Raw genomic sequence first — 24867 nt, 5'->3', positions numbered from 1 at the left:
GGAAGATATGGTGCAGGTCATCAGATATAAAAGATCATCAGAATTTCGTGATTCATCGTCGAACTTATTCCAATTCAATAAAAGATACTCAATGTTATTACTTGAGGAGGACTCAAACCTCCACACATTTTAGCATAAGATTTTGACTCTCGCGTGTCTACCATTTCACACCACCAAGGCTTTTTTGAGAGTGTATCATATTCCACAAATATGATATCTATTTAGAGTCTTTTCATTGGTCAAGTCATATATTTTTCAGTTTTATCATTTTAATAACTATTTATTATAAAAAAATTATTTATTTTTTTATTATGTTATTAACTACTTTTTAAAAATATTATCTACAATATTTTTTTTAATAGCTAAAATTTATTTTTACTATAATTATATATATTTTTTACTTTTTCAATTTTGCTCTTTTAGATATTATTTTGTAAAATTTAAATAACTTATAACTTCTGTGCGTTTATGTTAGTTAATATAAACGGGTTTAAGACAAGGAAAAGGTAGAAACTTAGATAAGATAGCGGTAATGAAAAATTCAAGTTTACTTTTCAAATAATTTTGCATAAACCTTAATTATTCTACATTGAATGGATAAACAGAGTAGTTTGTTTTTATTCTAAGCTTTTTATTAAACATGAAAAAGTTAAAGTATCATCAAAGGGTTAAAAATAATATGTTAAGCAATGTACTTTTGGAATCGTAACTTTTAAATATTATGAAAACGTTCATTCATAGATCAGTATGCTGGAGATCCTTTCCTTTACAGTTGATCAAACGGTCAACGTTTTAAAAAAAACGTAAATTCTCCTAAACTCAGAAAAATGCTATAGAGTACTTGAATGTATCGTTGCTAGAAATTTCGCTGTATCCATTAGAATTACTGGTTTATTGTACATGTATTTGGAGAAAGTTATCATAAAAGCAAACATTGATTAAACTTGGGACTATAAAGCTCAAATAAACATTCTCGCTCAAGAGTTTAATATCTCTAATAATGTGGTAACAATAGTGATCATTTTTCAAACATCGAAAATTTTGAATGACTCTATGACAGTCTGCAGCCTCTCTTTCATCTTTTCCCATCTTCTCTCGTTTGCTCCCGTTGTCAAGGTGTAAAACTTACCTATAATTCACACTTAAAACATAAGTAAAAACATGGATGATGTTCTTAAATTCGAAACTAAGTTTTGTGGTATTTTACTAATCTAAAACTCAAATGTTTTGTTTTTTAACACTGAAAAAAACTCGTCTTAGATACAAAATTGCATACATTTTCTAATTTTGAATATTTAAAGGACACGGCAATTTTTACCCAAGATTTAATTCGGTTTCTAAGTTCAAAAGAAAAAAAAAAAAGGACAATTTACAAGCTTGTTAAAATAAGTTAAATATGTTTTTGATATCTTAATTTTAATTAGTTCCTTTTCAAAACTTTAGTCCAATTTAGTCCTTCAATTTTAAAAATGTGTAGGTTTAGTCTTTTTAACTAAATTTTGCTAGGTTTATTTGACATTTCAAATGCGTTTCATGATAACATTTGAATTGTTTTCAGTATTTGACACATTTCCGCTTTAATGTTAACTGAGAAACGCATTTGAGACATCAAATAAACTTAACAAAATTTGGTTAAAAAGACTAAATCTACATATTTACAAAGATAAGAGACTAAATTGGTTCAAAATTTTGAAAAGGGACTAATTCTAATTTTCACTTAAAGTTAAGAGATCAATAACATATTTAACCTAGTTAAAATTTTCAAAAGGGGTATTCAAAAGGGTCAAAGCATACCATTGCCAATGGAGACAGTGCTGAGAGCATGACGAGTATAGTTTGGAGCCTTAGCGATGAACTCAAACTGATAGTACTTTTTTCCTTCAACATCTTGCTGAAGCATTACACATATGAATAAAAGAACAAAATCAACAGATTAAATGCACAGAGTCTAATTAAACATAAAAAGATAATGATTACAAACAAGGAAAAGAGATGTAAGACATCAAACCTCTTTTGCTTCTATTATCTTGGTTTTCTGGTTTGAAGGGGCCAAAACCTTTTTTATCAGAGTTTCAGCGACCTCTTGAGGAGACCCAAATTCTGTAATATCCTGTTTGCCAGTTGGTATCACATTTACACTGACATTCTCCAGTGGTTCAATGACATCTTTGAACACCTTATCTTGACCTTCAATTACTACTTCCTGCTCACTCCCCATGGTAAAAAAGAGATGAAGTAGCTAACCTTAGCTTCCATTTTAGCTTTGTATCAATAAATAAACTTGATATAGATGTAAAGTCACACTGATGCAGAGTGCAGACAGTATTCCAACAATGCTCACCTGCCACCCAAAAGGGTAGAGAAATGAATAGCCATCTTTCTTGTCCAAAACAGACAAAAATCCTTTCTTGTTTTCTGCAGCAACTGAGCCATATCAAGAGCATATCCTCAGGGTGTCAGGCCTCAATATATAGGAAAGTCACAAGCGTCATAAACAGCATTTGTATCTTCCTGATCAGGCACAATTCAGTAACATGGAAAACTTAACTGCTTAAAATGCAATCTTACAAGCGTTTGAGTGTTGGTTGATCAGAAAAAGTAATGGGGCAGTTGTTCCAATGGCAATCACTTGGCGCCTTCTTTGTCTATCTGCCAAGGTAAGACAATGGATTAAAAAAAAAACCAAAAAATTGATACAGTCCCAGTTAATGATAGCAGTTCAGTGTCAGATAAGAGTGTTGTTATATCCTCCTTCAAATCTTCACAATACCTTTTAAATAATCTATTAAATGGAAAAAACAACAAGTGCATTTATTGTCTTGTAAACATGAAAATGAACATGAAAAATCCAATATGTACTACCATATAATGTAAGAGGATGTTGTAGGAGGATCTATAATTGCTCGTCATATAATCCTCTAAGTTGTTTACAACAGGTGGAGTGATTGCAAATCAAAAACTGTCAGTTTTCACTGCAAAAAACATGTAATTCATATTAGGACATTTTGTGCCCCACATGAAAGCCCAACTACATAACTGCTTACTATTTTCACTCTTCATTCTCAAACATGTTTTGCTATGGTTAATAGCCTAAACAAGTTTTCAAGGAAAGAGAACCATGTGCTTAAAATCTTTCTCCTCAGTCAGGAGCTTTCGTAGGTAGTTCTTTCTAGTTAAGAAACACCCAAACACTAGTGAAATCTCACCCTGAAAAAAGCTAGCTATTAAGTGGAGAACGAACACTTCAACAACCATCTCAATTTAATTTATCGATAAATGTTAGTTATTAGTATCTTTGTTAATGAAAGATTAAACCCACAATTTCTCTTTCTCTAAGTATCAAATTCATATACGGTTTACATTGTACTACAAGTAAGGGTTAATATCTTAGACAACAAGATTAACATTGCACTGTGCATCTCCATGAGAAGCAAATTACCAACACTACGTTCAATGAGCAATTGGAAAATACCTATTCTTCCTTAAGATTTTGAAGCATCAAAGACAAGCAAGAAATCCTAAAAAGCCAAACAAGCATACATACATACATACAGCGCCCAAGTTCTTCTAAGAAGCCTCAATGAGACACTACAAACAATGAGAGCTGTGAATTCAACTTGAGCAGACCCAAAAGAAAAAAGAACGAACCTTGCGAAGCTAAAGAAGCAGAGGGCTCATGGGCAGCTTTGACAGTGAAGGAAACGGCATCTCTTCGAGGAGAACGAGAAGTGGGAAGCTTCTGTAACAGACCCACATTTGGGAAGATTGAAAGGAATTAAATTTAGCAAGTCAAAGCATGAGAGCGTGTGTGTGTGATTTTGTATTACCTGCGGAAAAGAGTTGTGAAGAAGGGTTCGATGAATTGTTGGGGAATTCTGCAGGGACGTCATTGTTGTTGTGTGAGAAACTGCAGAGAAAATGAAACAAGAACAAGTGACTTGTGTTTGTTGTTGTGTTCTATGTGGTGGAAAACTCCCTTTTTCGGACTTTCACTTATCCATAAAATCTTCTCCCTCCTTACTATTTGCCCTTAGTCACATCTTCCATATATTGTGATACTTTTAAAATTGAGTTATATTACGATTAATTTTTTGTAAAAAAATCATTTTCCACTTTATGGTGGATTAAAAGAATAATAAAAGATTGTGCATAGAGATAAAAAAATAAAAAATTCTACAAGTACATGCCAAATAAAATATGTTATAATAGATAATTGATATTTACGAATATTTATTATTCATCGGTTGTGAGTGTGGGTGATAGGTATTTTAATAAATGGATAATATATTATGGGATTCGTTATTCTTAAAAGATAAAATAAAAAATAATTTATATTTTATCAAGTTAAATTTAATTAAAATTAAAATTAATTTAAATTTTATTATATTAAATTTAATTAAAAATAAATTTATATTTATATTTAATTTATTTTATATTTGTTTTTATTTTATTCAAATTTTATTTAAAAATTTAAAAAAATATATTTTTTTAAAATATTTACAGATAATCCAAAGTTTTGAAATATTTAAGATATTTTTTAAATAAATATCCATGCAAATAACAATTGATTCTTTTGTAAATCAAGTAACGGGTTACACTATTCGTGTTTAATCTGGTCCGTTGTGATCTTTACTTTTTGCATATAAATTTTAATATATTTTTATTAAGGTTCATTATTTTTTTAATTACAGGAAGGTACTTCTTTGTGTTGTCTAAATTTTAAAGCCGAAAAAATAATTAGGTTTATGATTTTAGTTGATGAATATTTACATAAATTTTCTAGTTCTTATTTTTCTAATTTGTAAAATATCACAACTTTTATATATATATATATATATATATTACTCGAAAAAAAAAATCAAGTCAATCTCCTAATTTGGACAATTAATCTAAAGTCAATGATTTTTTTAAAATTGAGACACTGAATATTTACTTTAAAACAAGAAAATTAAGATTATAAATTAAAAAAAAATAAAGACAACAAAATGATTGTTTAACGTATATTTAGTGAGTGGTTTACCTTCTTCTATGAAATTTGGAAGCTTCTTTTTTTTTATTTAGGAATTTATGATTCCAATATACGTATAGTCAAATTGTTGTATCTAACTTTTAATTTAAAATGTAACAATTGACCCAATAATGGTATGCATGGTCAAATTATCTACACTTTTTCTTTTGAATTATCTTTGAGCATCACCATAAGACAAATTCCATTATAATATTTTCATAAAAAATAAATTTTGAATCTTAAACAAATCTTACAATATAAGAACAAACTAAAAATACTTTTCTACTTAGAAACATCAACAATCTAATAAAAAACTAATTAAAATGAGTTTATTGATATAACCTTGTATTTTTACATGGTTTATGAATTTATATGGACCTATATTTCCATAGTGGCTTGCTTTTGTTGTGGGAAATGATGAATATGACATGAAGGCACTAATTATAAGTTTTTTTTTTTAATAATAAAAAAAATTAGTGGAAGTGTGAAATGTAAAACTAATTATTTGTGAGTGGCTCGTCCATGAATTGCACTAATAATTAGTAAGAAAAAGTGAAGAGGGCCCTTCAACCCAATTCACCACTCTTCCAATCTTAACTTTTCCATAAAACTCATTTTCAAATTAAAAATTAAAAATTGCATACAAGATATCTTCTACAAACATTTCTTTAAATATGTCATAAATATATATATTTTTGTTGTTTTTATAAGAATGTAGACGTTTTTTTAATCATAATCTTTTCAATATAATAGCAATACTATTTATTTCAAGGTTGTAAGTTATATTAATATGGTTAATTACTCATTTACAACTATTACATTTATAAAATGAATCATAAATCTAATAACTATATAATATTAAAAACAAGTATATCTCTAAATCTCACATTAATTTAGTATTTTAATATTTTAAATCATCTCTTAATCTATGATTATATATTTTTAATAAATCTATCTCCAAATATATTATCTAAGATAAAAAAGATTCACTATTTTTTCTTCTTTCTTTTCATTTTTTCTTTTTCACGAATTTAAATTTTTTGTTGAGTTTTTATACGTTGTTTATGTGGACCTTTAAAATACATTGATAAATACTGATATTTTAAAATGGATTAAAGAACATTTAATATATCAAGATTTTTAAACCTAGTTAATTAATAATAAACTGTCAACTTAACTGTTTAAAATCACTTAAAAAAGACGTTAATCATGAATTTAAAGTTAAAACATATAAATTAAATATGTCCGCGCTCCTCCATTTGACACTGACACGTGTCAATTTTAACAACTCTCACTAGAGGATGGTAACGTAATTTCACGAAAACAAAATCATAATTGAGTGTGAGTTTACGAAAACACCCTTCACTGTTGTTCCAGGTTTGCATGCATGCCTTTGTCGTCACAGCGCACACTCACTGTATTTCTGTCCCTAAAAAGCATAAACCCATAAACAAATAAATAAATAATTAAGCATATGTAAATAAATCGTCATAAAATAGGAAAATACGGTAAGGCACATCGACGCCGGCGTTTGACCGTTAAACCTATCCAAACTGAAATAACTCTCTTAAACTCGAAGAAGAAGAAGAAGAAAACGGGAGAGGGGTCACGAATTTCGCGTGCTGCTTCGGGTGACGTTTGTTTCTCCTCTTAGAACTGCGTTTCCGACCTGAGGGGCCGTAAAAAGAGACGGCGACGGCGGTGCCGGCGAAGGCCAGGACGACGTCGTTCGCCGGAAGAGGAAAATAACGGAACGCGGATATAACCCAGGGCTTTTAAGTTTGAGTGGATCTGCTGAATTCAGAGTTTTCGTTTCGGAGAGAGCGTGCGAAAAGAGATGATGATATCAAGAGGATTGTTCGGATGGTCCCCGCCGCACGTGCAACCGCTCACGCCGGTTTCGGAGGTCTCGGAGCCGCCGGAGTCTCCGTCGCCGTACCTGGACCCCGGCGCCGAGACCTCTGCCTCACAGCAGGTGGAGTTGGAGGAGGAAATGGAGGAGCCGGAGGAGATCGAACCGCCGCCCGGGGCGGTTCCGTTTTCGCAGCTCTTCGCATGTGCCGATCGCTTCGATTGGTTCCTCATGACCGTCGGCTCCCTAGCCGCCGCGGCTCATGGCACCGCGCTCGTCGTTTACTTGCACTATTTCGCGAAGATCATCCACGTGCTGCGGATGGATCCTGAGCTCGGCACGTCACACGAGCAGTTTAACAGGTTCACCGAGGTTAGATTGTGATTTTCGTGCGCAAACCCTACCCTTCTCCTTTTATGGTTTTGGCCCCTTTGTTTAACGCTCAGGCAATGTTTTGCTGTCGAGATGTAGTTGAAAGCTTTATTTATCGAATTTACTGACTAGCTTTGTTACAATTAGACTTGGATGGGTTGGTGATGATCGGGTATGTAAGCCTTAGTTTTCTTTTCTGATAGTTTGATTTGGTTCACTAGGCTAGCTGGTGACTTGCGAAGTTATTGTTAGGGTTTAAGCTATATCAAAATGTGTCTTTTATTTGGTTGTTCGTGTAATCTTGTTATCTTGGGTTTGATGTCTAGAACTAAATTGGTCAATAGGTGGTAACTTCCGCGGGTAGAAAATTGGAAAGTTTCTCTAATCACGTTCTCTAAATCAATTGGCCCCTGCTGCTAATTGATTGGACTATGAAGAGTTCCAAGAAAAATGTTTAGTTGTGATGATTTTGCATGTGACCTTGTCTGGTTTTGAAAACTGATTACTTTCGCGGGCTGACCATTGCACTTTCGGTTTCATAATTGCTTCTCTTGCATTGGTGCAATGTTGTGTAGACCTTTTCTTGTCCAATAAAATGATAAAGGTAGATTGTAGAGTACGCTAGTTATTTTGTTGTATCAGTTTGTAGTATCAAATGAAATCAACTTCAGACCTGTCCATAACAGTTTGTCATAAATAATTTCATTACTTTAGCAACTTGTAGTTGGTTCAACTCAATGGTTGATACAAGAGTGAGTCTCTCACGGTTACTTGAGTCATGGAGCTAGTATTTAAATCATGTATCAGACTGAGCTTTTGGAAGTGGCTCTCTTCTCTGTCCCGTGCTAAAACTAATTGCTTGGAGTGCATTGCAAGCTTAAAACATTTTTACAAGCGTGAAATTTCTTCTGTGGTGTATTGAAGTTTCGGAAAATGTTAGGAATCTTGGTAAGAATCCTAACTATCTCCCTTACTCTCACACTTCAGTACTCTAACAGCAAGCAATTGTAAAAGAAACGACTTGTATTCACATCAAAGAATCAAGAATACAATTGGGAAACCAGGAGCTTAACCTCCTTCACCAGGTCTAAACTGGTCTTCAACTCAAGAGTACCAACTCCATAACGGAAAACAATAAAAGAGGTCCTTTTATAGAGACCTTTTTCCCGCCTCACTTAACTGTTTAACAGTTAAGTACTCTTCCTCACCTTTCGCCTCTCATAAACCTCCATGTCCTAACATTACTCCCCCCTTGAGAAGCAACCTTGTCCCCAAGGTTGAACTCTGGAAACTGTTCTTGCATCACCATTCGATCCTCCCAAGTTGCACTTTCCACCCCTCCGTCTTGCCATTCAATCAGCACTTGCTCTCGTTGGTCTCCTCCTTGCTGCTGAACCCGTTTATCTAGCACCTTGGTTGGCCAGCATGACGGTCCACTCATTTGTAAGTCTGCTGGTAACTCCTTCTCCACTCGATTGATCCCAATGGCCAACTTCAGCTGGGACACGTGGAAGACCGGATGGATTCTCGCATTCTCAGGTAGGAGCAGTCTAAATGCTACCTCTCCTATTTTCTGAATCACTTTGAAGGGCCCGTAATACCTGGCTGATAATTTTGGATGTAGTCTTACCGACATCGAAGTTTGTCTTGCGGCCTAATTTTCAAATATACCCAATCATCCACCCTTATAGTCACTTGCCTCCTTTTTCGATTAGCCTGCTTGATCATCAGGTCCTGAGCTCGTGTCAAGTGGAATCGAAGCTGTTGCAGCGCCTCATCACGCGTCTGAAGTTCCTGGGCTACCGGTTCCACCAGTGTTTCCCCCGGCACGAACCTGGTTAAAGCTGGTGGTGTCCTCCCATAAACCACTTCAAACAGTGTGCTTTTGGCCGCCCCCTGGTAACTGGTGTTGTACCAGTATTCTGCCCACGGAAGAATCAGGTTCCAGCTTTTTGGATGTTCAGAACAAAAGCACCTCAAATATCCTTCTAAAACCCGATTCATCACTTCTGTCTGGCCATCGGTTTCCGGATGGTAAGACGTGCTCATCTGAAGATGGGTCCCTTGCAACTTGAACAACTCCCTCCAAAATGAACTGAGAAATAAGGGATCTCGGTCACTTACTATGGACTTAGGCACTCCGTGTAATTTCACTACTTCCCTCACAAAAACTTCAGCTACCGTTCTTGCTGTATACGGATGTCTAAGAGGGATGAAGTGTGCATATTTGCTTAAACGATCCACGAATACCAAGATGGCGTCACACCCTTTGGACTTCGGCAACCTCACTATGAAATCCATGTTGATGTCTTCCCAAATCGGCTGGGGAATTGGCAGCGGTTGTAAAAGTCCTTGTGGTGAAGCGGTTAAGTACTTGTGCTGCTGGCAAACTAAGCACTGGGCGACAAACTCTGTTACCGCCTTCTTCATCCTGATCCAGTATAGGGACTGCGCTATCCTCCTGTAAGTGCAGTATACTCCTGAATGACCCCCTGTTGGAGTTGTATGATACTCCACCAGCAATTTCGGGACCCAGTCCGACTTGGCCGAGATGACCAACCTTCCCTTGTAATGGAGTCGCCCATTTTCTATCGTGAATGAGGAGTGCTTATCTGGATCCCGAGTAATGTCTGCCACAACCTTCTTCAACTCTTCATCTTCTTCTACCTCCTTTACCACTTCTTGGAAATCCTTCCAGTACGGCCTCACCATTCCATTCAGTTCCTTTTCCATCCCTGGACTGTATTTCTCGGTTCCTTCCTCCCTTCCCTTTCGTGACAAAGCGTCCGCTACTTTATTGGTGGCTCCCGTTCGGTACACAATCTCGAAATCGTAGCCAAGGAGTTTAGCAATCCAATGTTGTTGAGCTTGAGTGGTTATCCTTTGTTCCAACAAAAACTTCAAGCTCTTTTGGTCCGTGTGCACGGCGAACCTCTGGCCCAGCAAATATGGCCGCCAGTGTTGGATCGCCATCACCACCGCCATGAGCTCCTTCTCGTAAATCGACTTCCCCAGCGTCCCCTCCGATAACACTTTGCTAAAGTATGCTATGGGTCTCTTTTTCTGCGTCAGCACCGCTCCGATTCCCACCCCTGAGGCATCGCATTCTACGTGGAAAGGTTGCCTAAAGTCCGGTAACGCTAGCACCGGTGCTGTTGTCACCGCTTCCTTTAGTCTTCCCATCGCCTCCCTGGCCACCTCTATGCATATGAAATTTCCCTTCTTCAGCATCTCCGTTAGCGGCCTCGCTATCTTGCCTTAATCTCGTACAAATCGCCGGTAGTACCCCGTTAAGCCCAAAAAACCTCTTAGAGCTTTCAACATTCGCGGTTCTTCCCAGGCAACGATTGCCTCTACTTTTCCTTCATCCATTTCGACCCCTCTCCTTGTTATAACGTGCCCCAAATACTCGATCGATGTTCTCCCGAATTCACTCTTCTTCCTGTTGGCCACCCACTGTTGTTTTTGTAAGCGATCCAGCACCATGTTCACAAGCTGCAGATGCTCCGCCCATGTTGCGCTGTACACGAGGATGTCGTTGAAGAAGACGAGAACGAACTTCCGCAAATACGGTCGTAATAGCTCGTTCATAGCGCTCTGGAAAGTGGCGGGCGCGTTGGTGAGGCCGAACGGCATTACCAGGAACACATAATGCCCCAAGTGGGTCCGGAACGCCGTCTTCTGGATATCCGCCTCTCCCATCCGGACCTGGTGGTAGCTGGCTTTGAGGTCCACCTTTGAGAAATACCTCGCTCCCCTAAGCTCGTCCAACAGCTCTTCGATCACCGGTATGGGAAACTTGTTGGGGACGGTTGCTCGGTTGAGCGCTCGGTAATCTATGCAAAATCGCCAGCTTCCGTCTTTCTTCTTTACGAGAATCACCGGGCTGGAGTAGGGACTTATACTTGGTCGAATAATCCCTGCATGCAACATTTCTGCCACCTGGCGTTCGATCTCCTCTTTCATGACATGTGGGTAAGCGGTATGGGCGCCCGTTGACAGGGTCGGCCCCATCCTTTAAAATGATCTGATGTCTCTCTTCCCTGTCAGGAGGCAGTCCGCGGGGTTCCTTAAATACCTCCTCATACTGCCTCAATACTCTCCCCATTTCCTCCTTCTGTTCCACCGTCAGCCCCTCTTCCCCTCTATCCTCTCGTCCCGCTAGTCTACCTTCCAAGCTCCAAACCAGAGCCCATGTCTCGGCCTCACTCATTTTCAACAATTTTTCTGGTTCAACCACCCTTCTCTCCAACGTCGGATCCCCTTTTATGACAATCTTCTTCCCTGCTTGTCGGAACGACATGGTGGATTTCCCCTAATCCAGCGTGATCTCCCCCAATTTGGCCAACCACTCAACTCCGAGGATCATGTCTACTCCTCCCAACTCGAACAAATAGAACTTTTCCTCAATCTCAACTCCCCCCATGTCGACCACCACCCTCGGACAACACCCTCGGGTCTTCTTCTTATGACCGTCCCCTAAGCTTACTTGATATGGAAAAGTGTCTTCCATTCCGAGCTTCAGTTCCTCCACCAATTTCTTACTAATTAAGTTGTGGCTCGCGCTGCTGTCCACCAATATTAGCACGACTTTTCCTCCCACCTTCCCCTGCAACTTCAATGTTTTAGGTTGCGTCAACCCGCCAGCCGAGAACGCCGATAACTCCATGCAGGGTGGCTCCAACTCTACCTCTTCCCCTTCAACATCCTCTTCTTCGTCTTCGGCCAATAACACCACCCGTAAACTCTTCTCCGGGCACTGGTGCCCTGGGCTAAATGGCCCCCCACATTGGAAACACCTTCCTTCTTCTCTGCGTTTCAGAAACTCAGGGTAAGGCAGGTTTCTTAAACTCCTTCCTCGGTTATCACTTCCTCCGTGCATTCCGCCTCTCACCAGGCCGCCTCCCGTAGCACTGTCACGTCTGACGGACCCGACGCTCTCGGTCGGGGTCGTTCTCATCGAATTGCTCCTCGGCGGATCGGTTCTTACCACCATCGCTCCTCCTCCTGTCGTTCGTCCCCATGATGGGGGGTTCTTGGATGTCGTCCAACCCATCAGACCTAGCCCGTGTAGAGCCTCTTCAACGTCCCGCGCCAGTTTCATCGCCGTCATCAAGTTTCGTGGGTTGTGGGGTCTCACCTGGCATCGCAATTCCTCCCGTAAGCCCGCCAGGAAGTATCCCAACAACTGGTCGTCCGAAAACGCCTTTGTCTGTCCGGCCAGAGCTTCAAATTCTTTCACATATTCCTCCACAGTGGTTGTTTGCTTGATCGCCGCCATCCTCTCAAAAATGCCGCCCCGGTAGCGACTCTCGAATCTGATCAACAACGCTTCCTTGAGCCCCTCCCATGATCGGTCGTTTGCCTTTTCCTACCAAAATTTAAACCAATAACCGGCGCTTCCCTCCATACTGATGTGAGCCAGTTCGATCTTCTCTGCCTCCGCCACCTTTTGTATCTCAAAGAATTTTTCAGCCCTATTAATCCAATTCAAAGGATCGGTTCCTTCAAACGCGGGTAACTCCACCCGTCGCCTCCAATTGGGTTGGTTCTCTGATCATTCCCCTTCTCTTTCTCCTTTGGCTTCGTTGCGTCGGGCACCCCCATTATCATTGACTGAACCATGGCTCCCGTCAGAGCTCTCCCCGTTTGGCTTGTTTCGCACACCCATCAATCGTAACAGTTCTTGGATGTCTTTACGCATCGCGATCGAGTCTTGCCGGTTTGCCGTTGACTCCGCCTTCAACCTGTCTACTGTCATCTCCAGGTGTTCCATTCGTCCTTCAACTACGTTCATTTTTCCTTCAATTATGTTTTCCAGAGCATGTAACTTCCCTTCCATCGCGTTCTCTCTCCAATTTGGATCCGGCAGGTCGGACCACTTTGTTAGGAACCTTGGTAAGAATCCTAACTATCTCCCTTACTCTCACACTTCAGTACTCTAACAACAAGCAATTGTAAAAGAAACAACTTGTATTCACATCAAAGAATCAAGAATACAATTGGGAAACCAGGAGCTTAACCTCCTTCACCAGGTCTAAACTGGTCTTCAACTCAAGAGTACCAACTCCATAACGGAAAACAATAAAAGAGGTCCTTTTATAGAGACCTTTTTCCTGCCCCACTTAACTGTTTAACAGTTAAGTACTCTTCCTCACCTTTCGCCTCTCAACCCTCCATGTCCTAACAGAAAACTTTGAAGTTTCATAGAGGATATGTTGAAAGACAATTCTCAGAAAATAGGAAGACATATTAACTTAAGTTAATTTTCTGTCTGATTGCTCTGGAAAGTACCTATGGTAAGAGGGCTTTGTATTTGATATCTTTTGGGGAAAATTCAGGCAGTCAATAATTTAGGATCTTCATGGGATTGTTTTTGTGTTGTTGTCTGCCGAGCAAAATAAATCTGGTAGAGTATAAAATTAAAGAAAGCAGGATCATGTACTGGAGAAGCCTAAGCATCACACATCACAACTAGGGTTTGATTGCATTACATGAGGGCACTCTTGGATGGAATTTTCTGTCGTAATTTATGAAGCTCATCATTTTATTGAGAAAGCATAAATGTTATAACTTTTTATATAGACCCCTTGTACTATAACTCATCCTCCATAGGTAAAGGAATAAAGTATCCTTCAAGGCCCCTTGTACTATGTCAAAAAAAATATCATAACAATACCATATTTCAGCTAAATGACACAAGCCAATTCAAGCCAAAATCATGAAATGAAAATTACAGCATCCCATTGGGCTGAAAATGCTTGAAGTTTCATTCCCAGATAGGGTGGTTATAATCTTCTGCACTTTACATGTAATTTGTCCTTTGCCCGAATCTTTTTTTTTTCTTTTTGCAAAGTACGGTTATAATTTTGTTTCTCCTAGTCAAGAATATAAAGTGAAAATAGGTAGGAAACATTAGGAAGAGGCTAATATACTGAACAAAAGTCGTTGTAGTTACCTTTTTTATTTTCTGATTCAGATACATTATATTTTAGCACCTTATACATTCCTTGTAAAAGCCCATATTCCTTCTGCCCTGTTGGTCTTCAGACAATAATGAGTTGTGGTGGTGCTATTGGGTGCTTCATGCACTAGCAACATTTACCAGGTTCTTGTGGACAAGTAGCCTTAAAAGCTAGATATATATGCCTCCTGGTAATCTGGTATTCTTATGTTGTAAGTAAAGCTTCAAAATATATTCTATTTGTCTTTGGGCTTTTAAGCTCTTGGAGGAGAGAGTGTAAGGCTTTTTCCATGCAATTGATTTGGTTTTTCAACTATTTGGTGGACCTTTAAGATAGAAGAGATGGGAGAAAGTCAGGGGAACATACTTTTCCTCTTCATAATGTGCATGCTAAAGTTGTACTTCATGTTCTACTGCTATCGTTGTTTATCTCAACTTTTTAATAATTTTGTTATTTGAAATTTTGAAAAGAGGAAACTTTTAGGGGAGCAATTATATTCGGTTTTCCACAAGGCATTCAGTTTGTGAGTCAATGGACTTCTGCTAACTTAGCTTTTTTTTCTTTGCAGCTTGCTTTAACCATTGTTTATATTGCTGTGGGAGTTTTTGTTGCTGGTTGGATTGGTAAAGTTAAATGTTTAATGAATTTCATCATGGGAAATGTGTTTTATGAGATGTTGCATTTTAAGTCTTGTGCTATTCTAATGCTCTCCCCTCCTGTTAAACAGAGGTTTCGTGTTGGATCTTGACGGGAGAACGACAGACTGCTGTCATCAGGTCAAATTATGTTCAAGTACTGCTTAATCAAGATATGAGTTTTTTTGATACTTATGGGAACAATGGAGACATTGTGAGTCAAGTATTGAGTGATGTGTTGCTTATCCAGTCTGCTCTTAGTGAAAAAGTATGTCTTGTTCTAATCGTGTGTATGAATTACTTCCTTTGTAAAAAATTAACTTCTCTGCAATTATCTCTGGACATATGTCTTGTATAATATATTTACATGCTTTTGATGACACAGGTTGGAAATTATATTCATAATATGGCCACATTCTTCAGTGGTCTTGTCATTGGCCTTACAAATTGTTGGCAGATTGCTTTGTTAACGTTAGGAACGGGTCCATTTATTGTTGCTGCTGGAGGAATATCAAACATATTCCTCCATAGGCTAGCAGAGAACATCCAAGATGCATATGCTGAAGCAGCTGGCATTGCTGAACAGGTTGTTTATTGTTGGAATTTTAATTTTATTACGTTGACCTAAGTACTTTCATCTTTTCTTTTCCCACGGGTATGCATGAGATAGGCATATAGATGGTTTTAAGATTCGTATAGTATTCTTTGTCAAATTTCCAATGAGACCACCTTATCTATTTAAAATAACACCTGTACTTTATAGTTTCCGAAATTTAAAGCTGACATGTGGAATGGTTCAACCTTAGGGCTTTCACTTCTTTTGATGGTATTGCATATTCATTTGTTTCTGTTGGCCCCTTCTTTAATTGTATATCATATTCGGTCTTCATATTTTTTAGCTAAATTTGGACTATTGTCCAGCCTTTGCTTTTTTGAAATTGCAAACTTTGATGAAATACCTGTGAGCAGAATACCAAAGAGGCACCTTTAATATCTTATGATACTGAAATGACTGCTCTATCATTTCTGACTGCGATGGAGACTAGATCATTTTTACCCCATCTAATGGAAGAGAAATTGATGTGGAGATGCATGGAATGGGATCATTGAATAAAATGCTTCAAAATTTCTGCTAGCCATTTTCTCCTTAGGATTATGAATATGCTGTCTAAGAGTCTCAGATTATACATACTTAAAGCTATTTACATATTACATGTCATATTCCATGTGAAACAGTTTTCAAGTTGTAAAAATGAATGATTGCTTTGTTTTGTTAATAACATCAGAAATGCTTTAGTTTTATCTTTATTTTTCTTAATATTTGAATATGAAGTGGTACATTAAGAATGATGAAGTGTTTTAGTGCCACCAATTCTCAATATAAATAATTTCTTGTGTTGCAGGCAGTTTCCTATATAAGGACATTGTATGCATTTACAAATGAAACTTTGGCTAAGTATTCATATGCAACATCATTGCAAGCTACTCTTAGATATGGTATATTAATTAGTCTTGTTCAAGGTCTTGGTCTTGGATTTACATATGGTCTAGCAATATGTTCTTGTGCGTTACAACTTTGGGTTGGAAGATTCTTGATTATTCATGGAAAAGCGCATGGTGGTGAAATTATAACAGCTCTTTTTGCTGTAATTCTAAGTGGCCTGTAAGTATCAATCCCACCCAACACATATAATTTCATTATATGTTAATTATTTTACTTAAAATTTGTTAATTTTACTCAGGGGATTGAATCAAGCGGCTACAAATTTCTACTCATTTGATCAGGGACGAATAGCTGCTTATAGATTGTTTGAGATGATAAGTCGATCACCCTCATCTGTTAATCATGATGGCACTGCCCCGGATTCAGTGCAAGGAAATATTGAATTTCGGAATGTTTATTTCAGCTATCTGTCCCGTCCTGAAATCCCTATCTTGAGTGGATTTTACTTCACTGTGCCTGCTAAGAAAGCCGTAGCACTTGTTGGCAGAAATGGCTCTGGAAAAAGTAGTATTATTCCACTCATGGAGCGTTTTTATGATCCTACATTAGGTAAAATTTCTCCAACGATACAGTATGATTTTATTATTTCATTCAAAATGCTGTTTTGGTTGTTTACAGATTTGTACTGTTTTGCCGATCTGTGATTCAGGAGAAGTTCTTTTAGATGGTGAAAACATCAAGAATTTGAAACTGGAATGGTTGAGGAGCCAAATAGGATTGGTCACCCAGGAGCCTGCTTTACTCAGTTTGAGTATAAGAGACAATATTGCTTATGGTAGGGATGCTTCCATGGATCAAATTGAAGAGGCGGCTAAAATAGCTCAAGCACATACGTTTATCAGCTCATTAGATAACTGTTATGACACACAGGTAAAGATTGGGTCGCATAATCATGTTTTCTTTAGGATGGTGTTTTTAACTGTTTCCTTGAAGTGGCAGTCAGGTTTTAATTCCCAAAACTGACGCTTCTGGCTTTCAGGTTGGCAGGGCAGGTCTGGCTCTGACCGAAGAGCAAAAAATAAAACTTTCTATTGCAAGAGCTGTGCTTCTAAATCCATCAATTCTTCTGCTTGACGAGGTTACTGGTGGACTTGATTTTGAGGCTGAGAGGTCTGTTCAGGGGGCTCTGAATTTGCTTATGTTGGGACGCTCTACAATAATAATTGCTCGCAGGCTTAGTCTCATAAGGAATGCTGACTACATAGCTGTTATGGAGGAAGGTCAGCTTGTTGAAATGGGTACTCATGATGAATTATTAACCCTGGATGGCTTATATGCCGAGCTTCTTCGATGTGAAGAGGCAACCAAACTTCCCAAGAGGTCTCTTAAGCAAATCACACTTATTCCTTCACCATGCATTATTGTTTGTGTCTACTCATAAGATAACACGGATCTCTTAAAGTATGGGGATGATGGAAGTCGATCAATAGTTTGTTTAGAGAATTATTTCTTAGAATGATGAACTAATAATATTTTAGTGCATTCAAATTACCATTGACTACAGCATTAAACATTTTTTATTGGAATAATAAAACATTTCCATATTGGTATTTTCATGGATTTACTCTTTATCACCAGGATGCCTGTTCGAAACTACAAGGAAACTGCGGGCTTCCAAATTGAAAACGATTCTTCAAGTCATAGCTTAAAAGAACCATCATCCCCTAAAATGACGAAGTCACCCTCTCTTCAAAGAATGTCTAATGTATCTCGACCTTCAGATGGCGCCTTTAACTTGCACGAATCACCAAAAGCCTGGAGCCCATCACCTGAGCACATGGTGGAAAATGGACAGCTATTGGATGCAGCTGATAAGGAGCCATCAATAAGAAGGCAGGACAGTTTTGAAATGAGACTTCCCCAGCTACCAAAGATTGATGTTCAGACTCTGCAGAGACAAAAGTCAAATGAATCTGATCCTGAATCTCCAGTTTCACCTCTTTTAACATCTGATCCTAAAAGCGAACGCTCCCATTCACAGACTTTTAGTAGACCACATAGTCATTCTGATGATGTTTCAGTTAAATTGAGAGAAACAAAGGGTGTGCGACACCAAAAGCCTCCATCACTGCGGAAGCTGGCTGAGCTTAGTTTTACTGAGTGGCTTTATGCTGTGTTAGGAAGCATAGGTGCTGCAATCTTTGGCTCTTTCAACCCCCTTCTTGCTTATGTTATTGGTCTTGTGGTGACAGCTTACTATAGAATTGATGACACCCATCACCTGGAACGGGAAGTAGACAAGTGGTGCTTGATCATTGCTTGCATGGGTATTGTGACGGTAGTTGCCAACTTTTTACAGCATTTCTACTTCGGTATTATGGGTGAGAAAATGACAGAAAGAGTTAGGAGAATGATGTTCTCAGGTTCATAACTACTTTTCTGGCAGTGTATTTCTTTTAAAAAATGTGTAACTTTTAACATTACTTAACCTGTTTCTATGATACTGCAGCCATGCTACGCAATGAAGTGGGATGGTTTGATGGTGAGGAGAACAGTACTGACAATTTGTCCATGCGATTGGCCAATGATGCTACTTTTGTGCGAGCTGCTTTTAGCAACAGGCTTTCCATATTTATACAGGACAGTGCTGCAGTTATTGTTGGTCTTCTTATTGGGGCTTTGCTGCACTGGCGATTAGCACTAGTGGCTTTTGCAACCCTTCCAGTTCTCTGTGTTTCTGCTATTGCCCAGGTTTGCACCAGCTGAAATATAACTATTTTGAAAATGGGCGTTATTAAGTTGATGAACCTGTTCTAGACCAATGAGATCTGTGAAATACAACGTAAATTTGCTTTCTCAATCTTTTAATTGTATGAACTGATGAATGACTTTCTAAGAATAACAGGAGTCCTGTCAATTTACTTAATCTTTGCACGAAACTCATTAAATGCAGTCGGTTTTTAATATTGCAGAAATTTTGGCTTGCTGGATTTTCAAGAGGTATCCAGGAAATGCACAGAAAGGCATCTTTGGTCCTCGAAGATGCAGTTAGGAACATTTACACCGTGGTTGCTTTCTGTGCTGGTAACAAGGTAATGGAGCTCTATAGGCTGCAATTGAAGAAAATATTTAAGCAGAGCTTTCTACATGGGATGGCAATTGGTTTTGCATTTGGTTTTTCACAATTTCTACTTTTTGCTTGTAATGCCCTGCTACTTTGGTACACTGCCATATGTATAAAGCGAGGTTACATGGATCCACCGACTGCACTCAAAGAGTACATGGTTTTCTCATTTGCAACATTTGCACTTGTGGAGCCTTTTGGATTGGCTCCTTACATACTAAAACGACGAAAATCCCTCATATCAGTGTTTGAAATTATAGACCGTGTTCCTAAAATTGATCCTGATGATGGCTCAGCATTGAAGCCACCCAACGTATATGGAAGCATTGAGTTAAAAAGTGTTGATTTTTGCTACCCATCTCGTCCTGAAGTGTTGGTATTGAGCAATTTTAGCCTCAAAGTCAATGGGGGCCAAACAGTTGCTATTGTGGGAGTTTCAGGATCAGGAAAGAGCACTATAATATCTTTGCTTGAGAGATTTTATGATCCAGTTGCAGGTCAAGTTTTCCTGGATGGTAGGGATTTAAAGCTCTATAACTTGAGATGGTTGAGGAGCCACCTTGGTCTTGTTCAGCAGGAACCTATTATCTTTTCAACAACCATAAGGGAAAACATTTTATACGCAAGGCATAATGCCACTGAAGCAGAGATGAAAGAGGCTGCAAGAATAGCAAATGCCCATCATTTCATTAGCAGCTTGCCTCATGGTTATGACACTCATGTAGGGATGATGAGAGGCGTTGACTTAACCCCAGGACAGAAACAGAGAATTGCAATTGCTAGGGTAGTGCTGAAAAATGCCCCTATCTTATTGTTGGATGAAGCCAGTTCATCAATAGAATCTGAGTCAAGCCGAGTGGTGCAAGAGGCTCTAGACACACTAATAATGGGAAACAAGACTACCATTTTAATAGCACACAGGGCAGCAATGATGAGGCATGTAGACAATATTGTAGTGCTTAATGGCGGACGGATAGTGGAGGAAGGCAGTCATGATTCATTGGTTGCAAAGAACGGTTTGTATGTCCGCTTGATGCAACCTCATTTTGGTAAGACCTTGCGTCAGCATCGACTTGTTTAGAATGGGAGCATGTGATGTGAGTAATTGCGGCTAATGTTTGTTCACGAGCATAGTTTCACTTTCTTCTTGAGTTGAACCATTGGTGATTTCTGCACCTGAAGGGTTTTCCCAAGAACGTCAGGTGGAAATTGTGGGTAGGAATGCGATTGACGGGGCGTGGATTTGCACATGGCATCAATAGGCATAGGAAGTGAATACTGTAGGACAAATAGATATGTAGGAAGTTAAATATAGGATTTTGGAGTTTGGTTGGTTTGTGAGCTTTGGGTTGAATTCTTTTGAAAGCAAGCAGCTTAGACTGGGTGTTTTCCATCCCTGGTATTGATTTGTTTCTCAAGAGAGAGAGTGGAATCAACACTAATTCTTCTGAGGTGAGGCGACTCTTTTACTGCTCTTCCTTTTCACTCTCCCTAGGTCGAGCTTGGATGATGAACTTATTCATAACTGTAATTTTCTTTTTCTTTTTCGAATTGTGATAATTGTAGAAAATTCAGATCGAAGAGCTGTAACATCTGTATATATAATATATAGCAATAGTTTGGAAGGCATTCCTTTTGCTGCTTGAATCCCGAGTGTTTTTCCATGTTAATATTCTTTACTACATTCTTGAGGCTGGTGTTTTTGGTTAACAGATTGTTGTTGTTTGATTTCTATATTCTGTACTTTAAGTAGAATCAATCTTCAATGCCTCACCATCAAGTATACATGAATAACATCTGTTTATGCTAAAATGTATTTTTGTCCCCTTTTCTCACTTGGGTGTTTAATATCTAGAAATGTACTTTGGTTTCAAAGTCTATTTATTTTCATTTCAAACTAATAACCACTAAAATCAGGTGATCAGAAAAGTAAAAGGTAAAATAAATCACGTTCTTTTGAGGTTATTAAAATCAGTATATGTAGTGTAGTTTTAATACAAGGTCTTTCATACTTGTAAGTTGATATGTATTAGATGATTTTAATCTATCAAAGAAAGTTATTAAAATTTTCGTTTATTTTCCTTTGTCGTAATACATTTAGAAGTTTATTCAAGTAATTTTTTAAAATAACGTTTACTTTTGAAGGAGAAGATAAAAATAATACCGAGAGCAATTAATGGATTGAAAATTATAAATAATCAATGATCATGTCTTCCAAAATAAAAATATTTTTTCCTACTTATTTTAAGGAGCCTTAAAATATTTATTTCCTTTTCATAAAATCAAGTATAATTATCATAGAAATTATTATAAAAACACAAGAAAATGTTGAAGTTCTGTTTTGCTGTCCTTTCTGTAGGTATTTAATATAATTTTGGGTAAATAAGGTGTTGTTTTAAGGGAAAATCAAACTTGGTCTCCAAACATAATTGTGTAAAAGTACAACATTTTCTTAATCCGTAAGGGAAGATGGTAAACTTCACAGAAACAATAAATCATCTTCTTCACATATACAGTGAATGACAATATATATGAAAAATGTTTTTTTACACTACATTCATATCACTTGTACAAATGTTTTGATCATTAACAAAATTAACTTTTATATTTGTAACGAGAGAGAGAGAGAGAGAGAGAGAGAGAGAGAGAGAGAGAGAGAGAGAGAGAGAGAGAGAGAGAGAGAGAGAGAGAGAGAGAGAGAGAGAGAGAGAGAGAGAGAGAGAGAGAGAGAGAGAGAGAGAGAGAGAGAGAGAGAGAGAGAGAGAGAGAGAGAGAGAGAGAGAGAGAGAGAGAGAGAGAGAGAGAGAGAGAGAGAGAGAGAGAGAGAGAGAGAGAGAGAAATTGAAGGACAAACTAATGAATATAAAGTATGTGTAAATTTTTATTGGGTGTCAAAATAATATTTTCCAATATATTAACATGTGACTAATTGCTTGATAATTAAACTCCATCTTACTACATTGTGTATCTAACTAAAGGTGATGAGAAATGTCTTTTTTTACACTCAATATAATCACTTGACATTCACTTTTTAAGAGCAATATGTCATTTAAAATAATGAAATTTAATATCAGTAAAAAAAATAAGAAATAAAGTGTAAGAAAATAAATGAGAGAATGTAAAAATTTATAGAAATAATGATAGAATGACACATATTTACATTTATTTATTTGGCACACATAATAAAAATAAAAAATTATAAAAGAGTTAATTTTTATAATTTTTCAAAAAAGAAGAAACTAAAAGAAGAGAATAAAAAAATAATGTATGTAAAAAAATTATGTATATTGAAGTATTATTTTTGAATTTACAAAGAGTCAAAGTAAAGGATAGCAAGTATATTCTTAGACAAACCAATAACATCCTATTTGGCTAGCCGCTGTTTTAGCTGATGTTACAAACGTTATGAAGCAGAAGCTCTTGCAAGAATCCTGAGATTTGTCACTGACCGTTTCCTTGGCCGTTAATTTTGATGTTGAGAGTGCGAATATCACTCTGACAGTTAGTCCTCATTCATAAGCAAATTGTATAGAAATGAAAAGCCAGAAACACGTTTAGTTTTGTTCTGTTTCTTGAGGTTCTGTTCTGATTCCTGAGCTACCCAATAACAATGGCAATGTATAGAATTGCAATTGGGTCCCCTGCAGAGGCTGCCCAACCTGATGCAATTAGAGCAGCATTTGCAGAATTTTTCTCCATGATCATTTTTGTTTTTGTTGGAGAAGGATCTGGCATGGCTTACAGTTAGCACTCTTCACACTCTTTTTTTCATTCCAAAAACTTATCCTACTCCCATTTGAACTTACATTGCATTTCAGAATAATTTACTGTAAATTTGAAGTTTTTAGGACTTTAGTGTAAAGTTTGTCAGATATTGGATCTGAGACTTTCTCTTAAGGGGAAATTCTTATATGGTCTAGAATATTATGTGTTTGTGGTTTGGTTTCAATCAATCTCTAAATGACATAAGACTTGTTTTTTAAAAAACATTCATAAGAAAGAATAATAAAGTTAAATTAAATCATTAATCGCATAAAGATTGATGATCATGTAATAATTTCTCCCTATCAAGGTGCTTACATCAAGTAAAAGACAAAATGGTAGGACTCACTCACAATCACACATACATACATGTAGTAGTTCTACACTTCCATTCTGAATAATTCTAGCTGCATAATATCTGCAAACTTTTAAACCAGAGTTGAAATTTTGAACACCAGTTTCAATTGTCATGTCCTCTATTTTAGTGTTGTTTAGGCTCAACAATGTGAGGATTTTGCGTGTAGCTATTAATTGGCTATTTTGGCAGGCAAGCTTACCGACAATGGACCTGCAACACCTACTGGTCTAATACTTGCATCACTGTCTCATGCATTTGGACTTTTTGTGGCTGTTTCTGTTGGGGCAGTTCATTCTGGTGGTCATGTGAACCCTGCAGTCACATTTGGTGCCTTTATAGGAGGAAACATAACCCTGCTGAGAAGTATTCTGTATTGGATTGCACAGTTACTTGGTTCAGTTGTTGCATGCATTCTTCTGAAATCTGCAACTGGTGGAATGGTAGTAACCCTTTAATCCTTTAATCTTCCTTCAGCTTTAACACTGCCACTAGCAATTGATAGTAACCTTTTGCACTGATTTCATGGTTGAAATTGAAACTCTTCCTTGTAACATGTACATTGCAGGAAACATCAGGCTTTTCTCTATCCCCTGGTGTGTCTGTGTGGAATGCATTGATTTTTGAAGTTGTGATGACTTTTGGTTTGGTATACACAGTTTATGCAACAGCAATGGATCCAAAGAAAGGGAATGTGGGAATTGTTGCCCCTATTGCAATTGGTTTGATTGTGGGTGCCAATATCTTAGTTGGTGGTGCTTTTGATGGTGCATCAATGAACCCAGCTGTGTCCTTTGGCCCTGCTGTGGTTACCTGGCAATGGACTCATCACTGGGTCTATTGGGCTGGACCATTCATTGGTGCAGCTATTGCTGCAATTATCTATGATAACATCTTCATTGGTGATGATGGTCATGAACCTCTTTCAAGCAATGACTTCTAGATTTTGCTTTCTGATAAATGTTGAGGTGTGCTTGTGCTCTTATATTCAAGAGTGAATAAAATTGCTGAAGGTTTAAGATCCTTTTGAGATTGTTAAGAATTGATAAGGATTCTTAGTACTCCATTTTTATGTTGTAGGAATTAAGATTTCTCTTTCTCTGGTTTTGTAGAGATGAACAAGGAATTTCTAGATGTAATCTTTTATGTTAGACTAATGAGTTGCAATCCTTTTTAGCTTTTCTCTACTATTATTATTCCCTCCTTTAATAGGGTCATGTAATGTAATGAATTTTAATGTTAAACTATGAATTCACTCATTAATATGATACTTTTTTATTATATGTTTTATGAGAAAAAATAAATAAAAATGAAAGATCAAGTAAATATGGGAAAGCATAAAAGTAAAAA

At 37.5% G+C, this 24867-nt stretch overlaps 3 protein-coding genes across 4 annotated transcripts; 2 read left to right on the top strand and 1 right to left on the bottom strand.

Annotated features, from left to right (window-relative positions):
• Positions 1-848: 848 nt before the first annotated feature.
• On the bottom strand, positions 849-3987 carry LOC108337370 (psbP-like protein 1, chloroplastic). The gene is made up of 7 exons (XM_017573888.2): positions 3828-3987; positions 3649-3739; positions 2569-2649; positions 2342-2424; positions 2009-2203; positions 1795-1891; positions 849-1129 (listed from the first exon to the last, which is right to left on the bottom strand). The coding sequence occupies exons 1-7, from the start codon at positions 3888-3890 to the stop codon at positions 1026-1028; spliced, it is 714 nt and encodes a 237-aa protein (XP_017429377.1). The 5' UTR covers positions 3891-3987; the 3' UTR covers positions 849-1025.
• Positions 3988-6428: 2441 nt separating this feature from the next.
• Positions 6429-21047, top strand: LOC108336661 (ABC transporter B family member 20). Of its 2 annotated transcripts, none has more exons than XM_052873301.1 (11): positions 6429-7232; positions 14766-14820; positions 14925-15100; positions 15218-15418; positions 16236-16495; positions 16575-16885; positions 16986-17206; positions 17316-17656; positions 17915-18699; positions 18786-19027; positions 19249-21047. In XM_052873301.1, exons 1-11 carry the CDS (start codon positions 6846-6848, stop codon positions 20479-20481), a joined length of 4212 nt encoding a protein of 1403 aa, XP_052729261.1. In that variant the 5' UTR covers positions 6429-6845; the 3' UTR covers positions 20482-21047. The 2 variants fall into 2 exon arrangements, with proteins under 2 accessions (XP_052729261.1, XP_052729262.1); XM_052873302.1 differs by having other exon boundaries at positions 7217-7232; positions 14925-14973.
• Positions 21048-22740: 1693 nt separating this feature from the next.
• On the top strand, positions 22741-24684 carry LOC108337482 (aquaporin TIP1-3). Its single transcript, XM_017574015.2, has 3 exons — positions 22741-23143; positions 23710-23960; positions 24086-24684. Exons 1-3 carry the CDS (start codon positions 23011-23013, stop codon positions 24458-24460), a joined length of 759 nt encoding a protein of 252 aa, XP_017429504.1. The 5' UTR covers positions 22741-23010; the 3' UTR covers positions 24461-24684.
• The last annotated feature ends 183 nt before the right edge of the window (positions 24685-24867 follow it).

The sequence above is a fragment of the Vigna angularis genome, chromosome 2, assembly GCF_016808095.1.
Source record: "Vigna angularis cultivar LongXiaoDou No.4 chromosome 2, ASM1680809v1, whole genome shotgun sequence".
In the NCBI taxonomy this organism is placed as follows: Eukaryota; Viridiplantae; Streptophyta; class Magnoliopsida; order Fabales; family Fabaceae; genus Vigna; species Vigna angularis.
The sequence above is the reverse complement of the archived record's forward strand: the minus strand, read 5'-3'. Positions and strand labels throughout refer to the sequence as shown.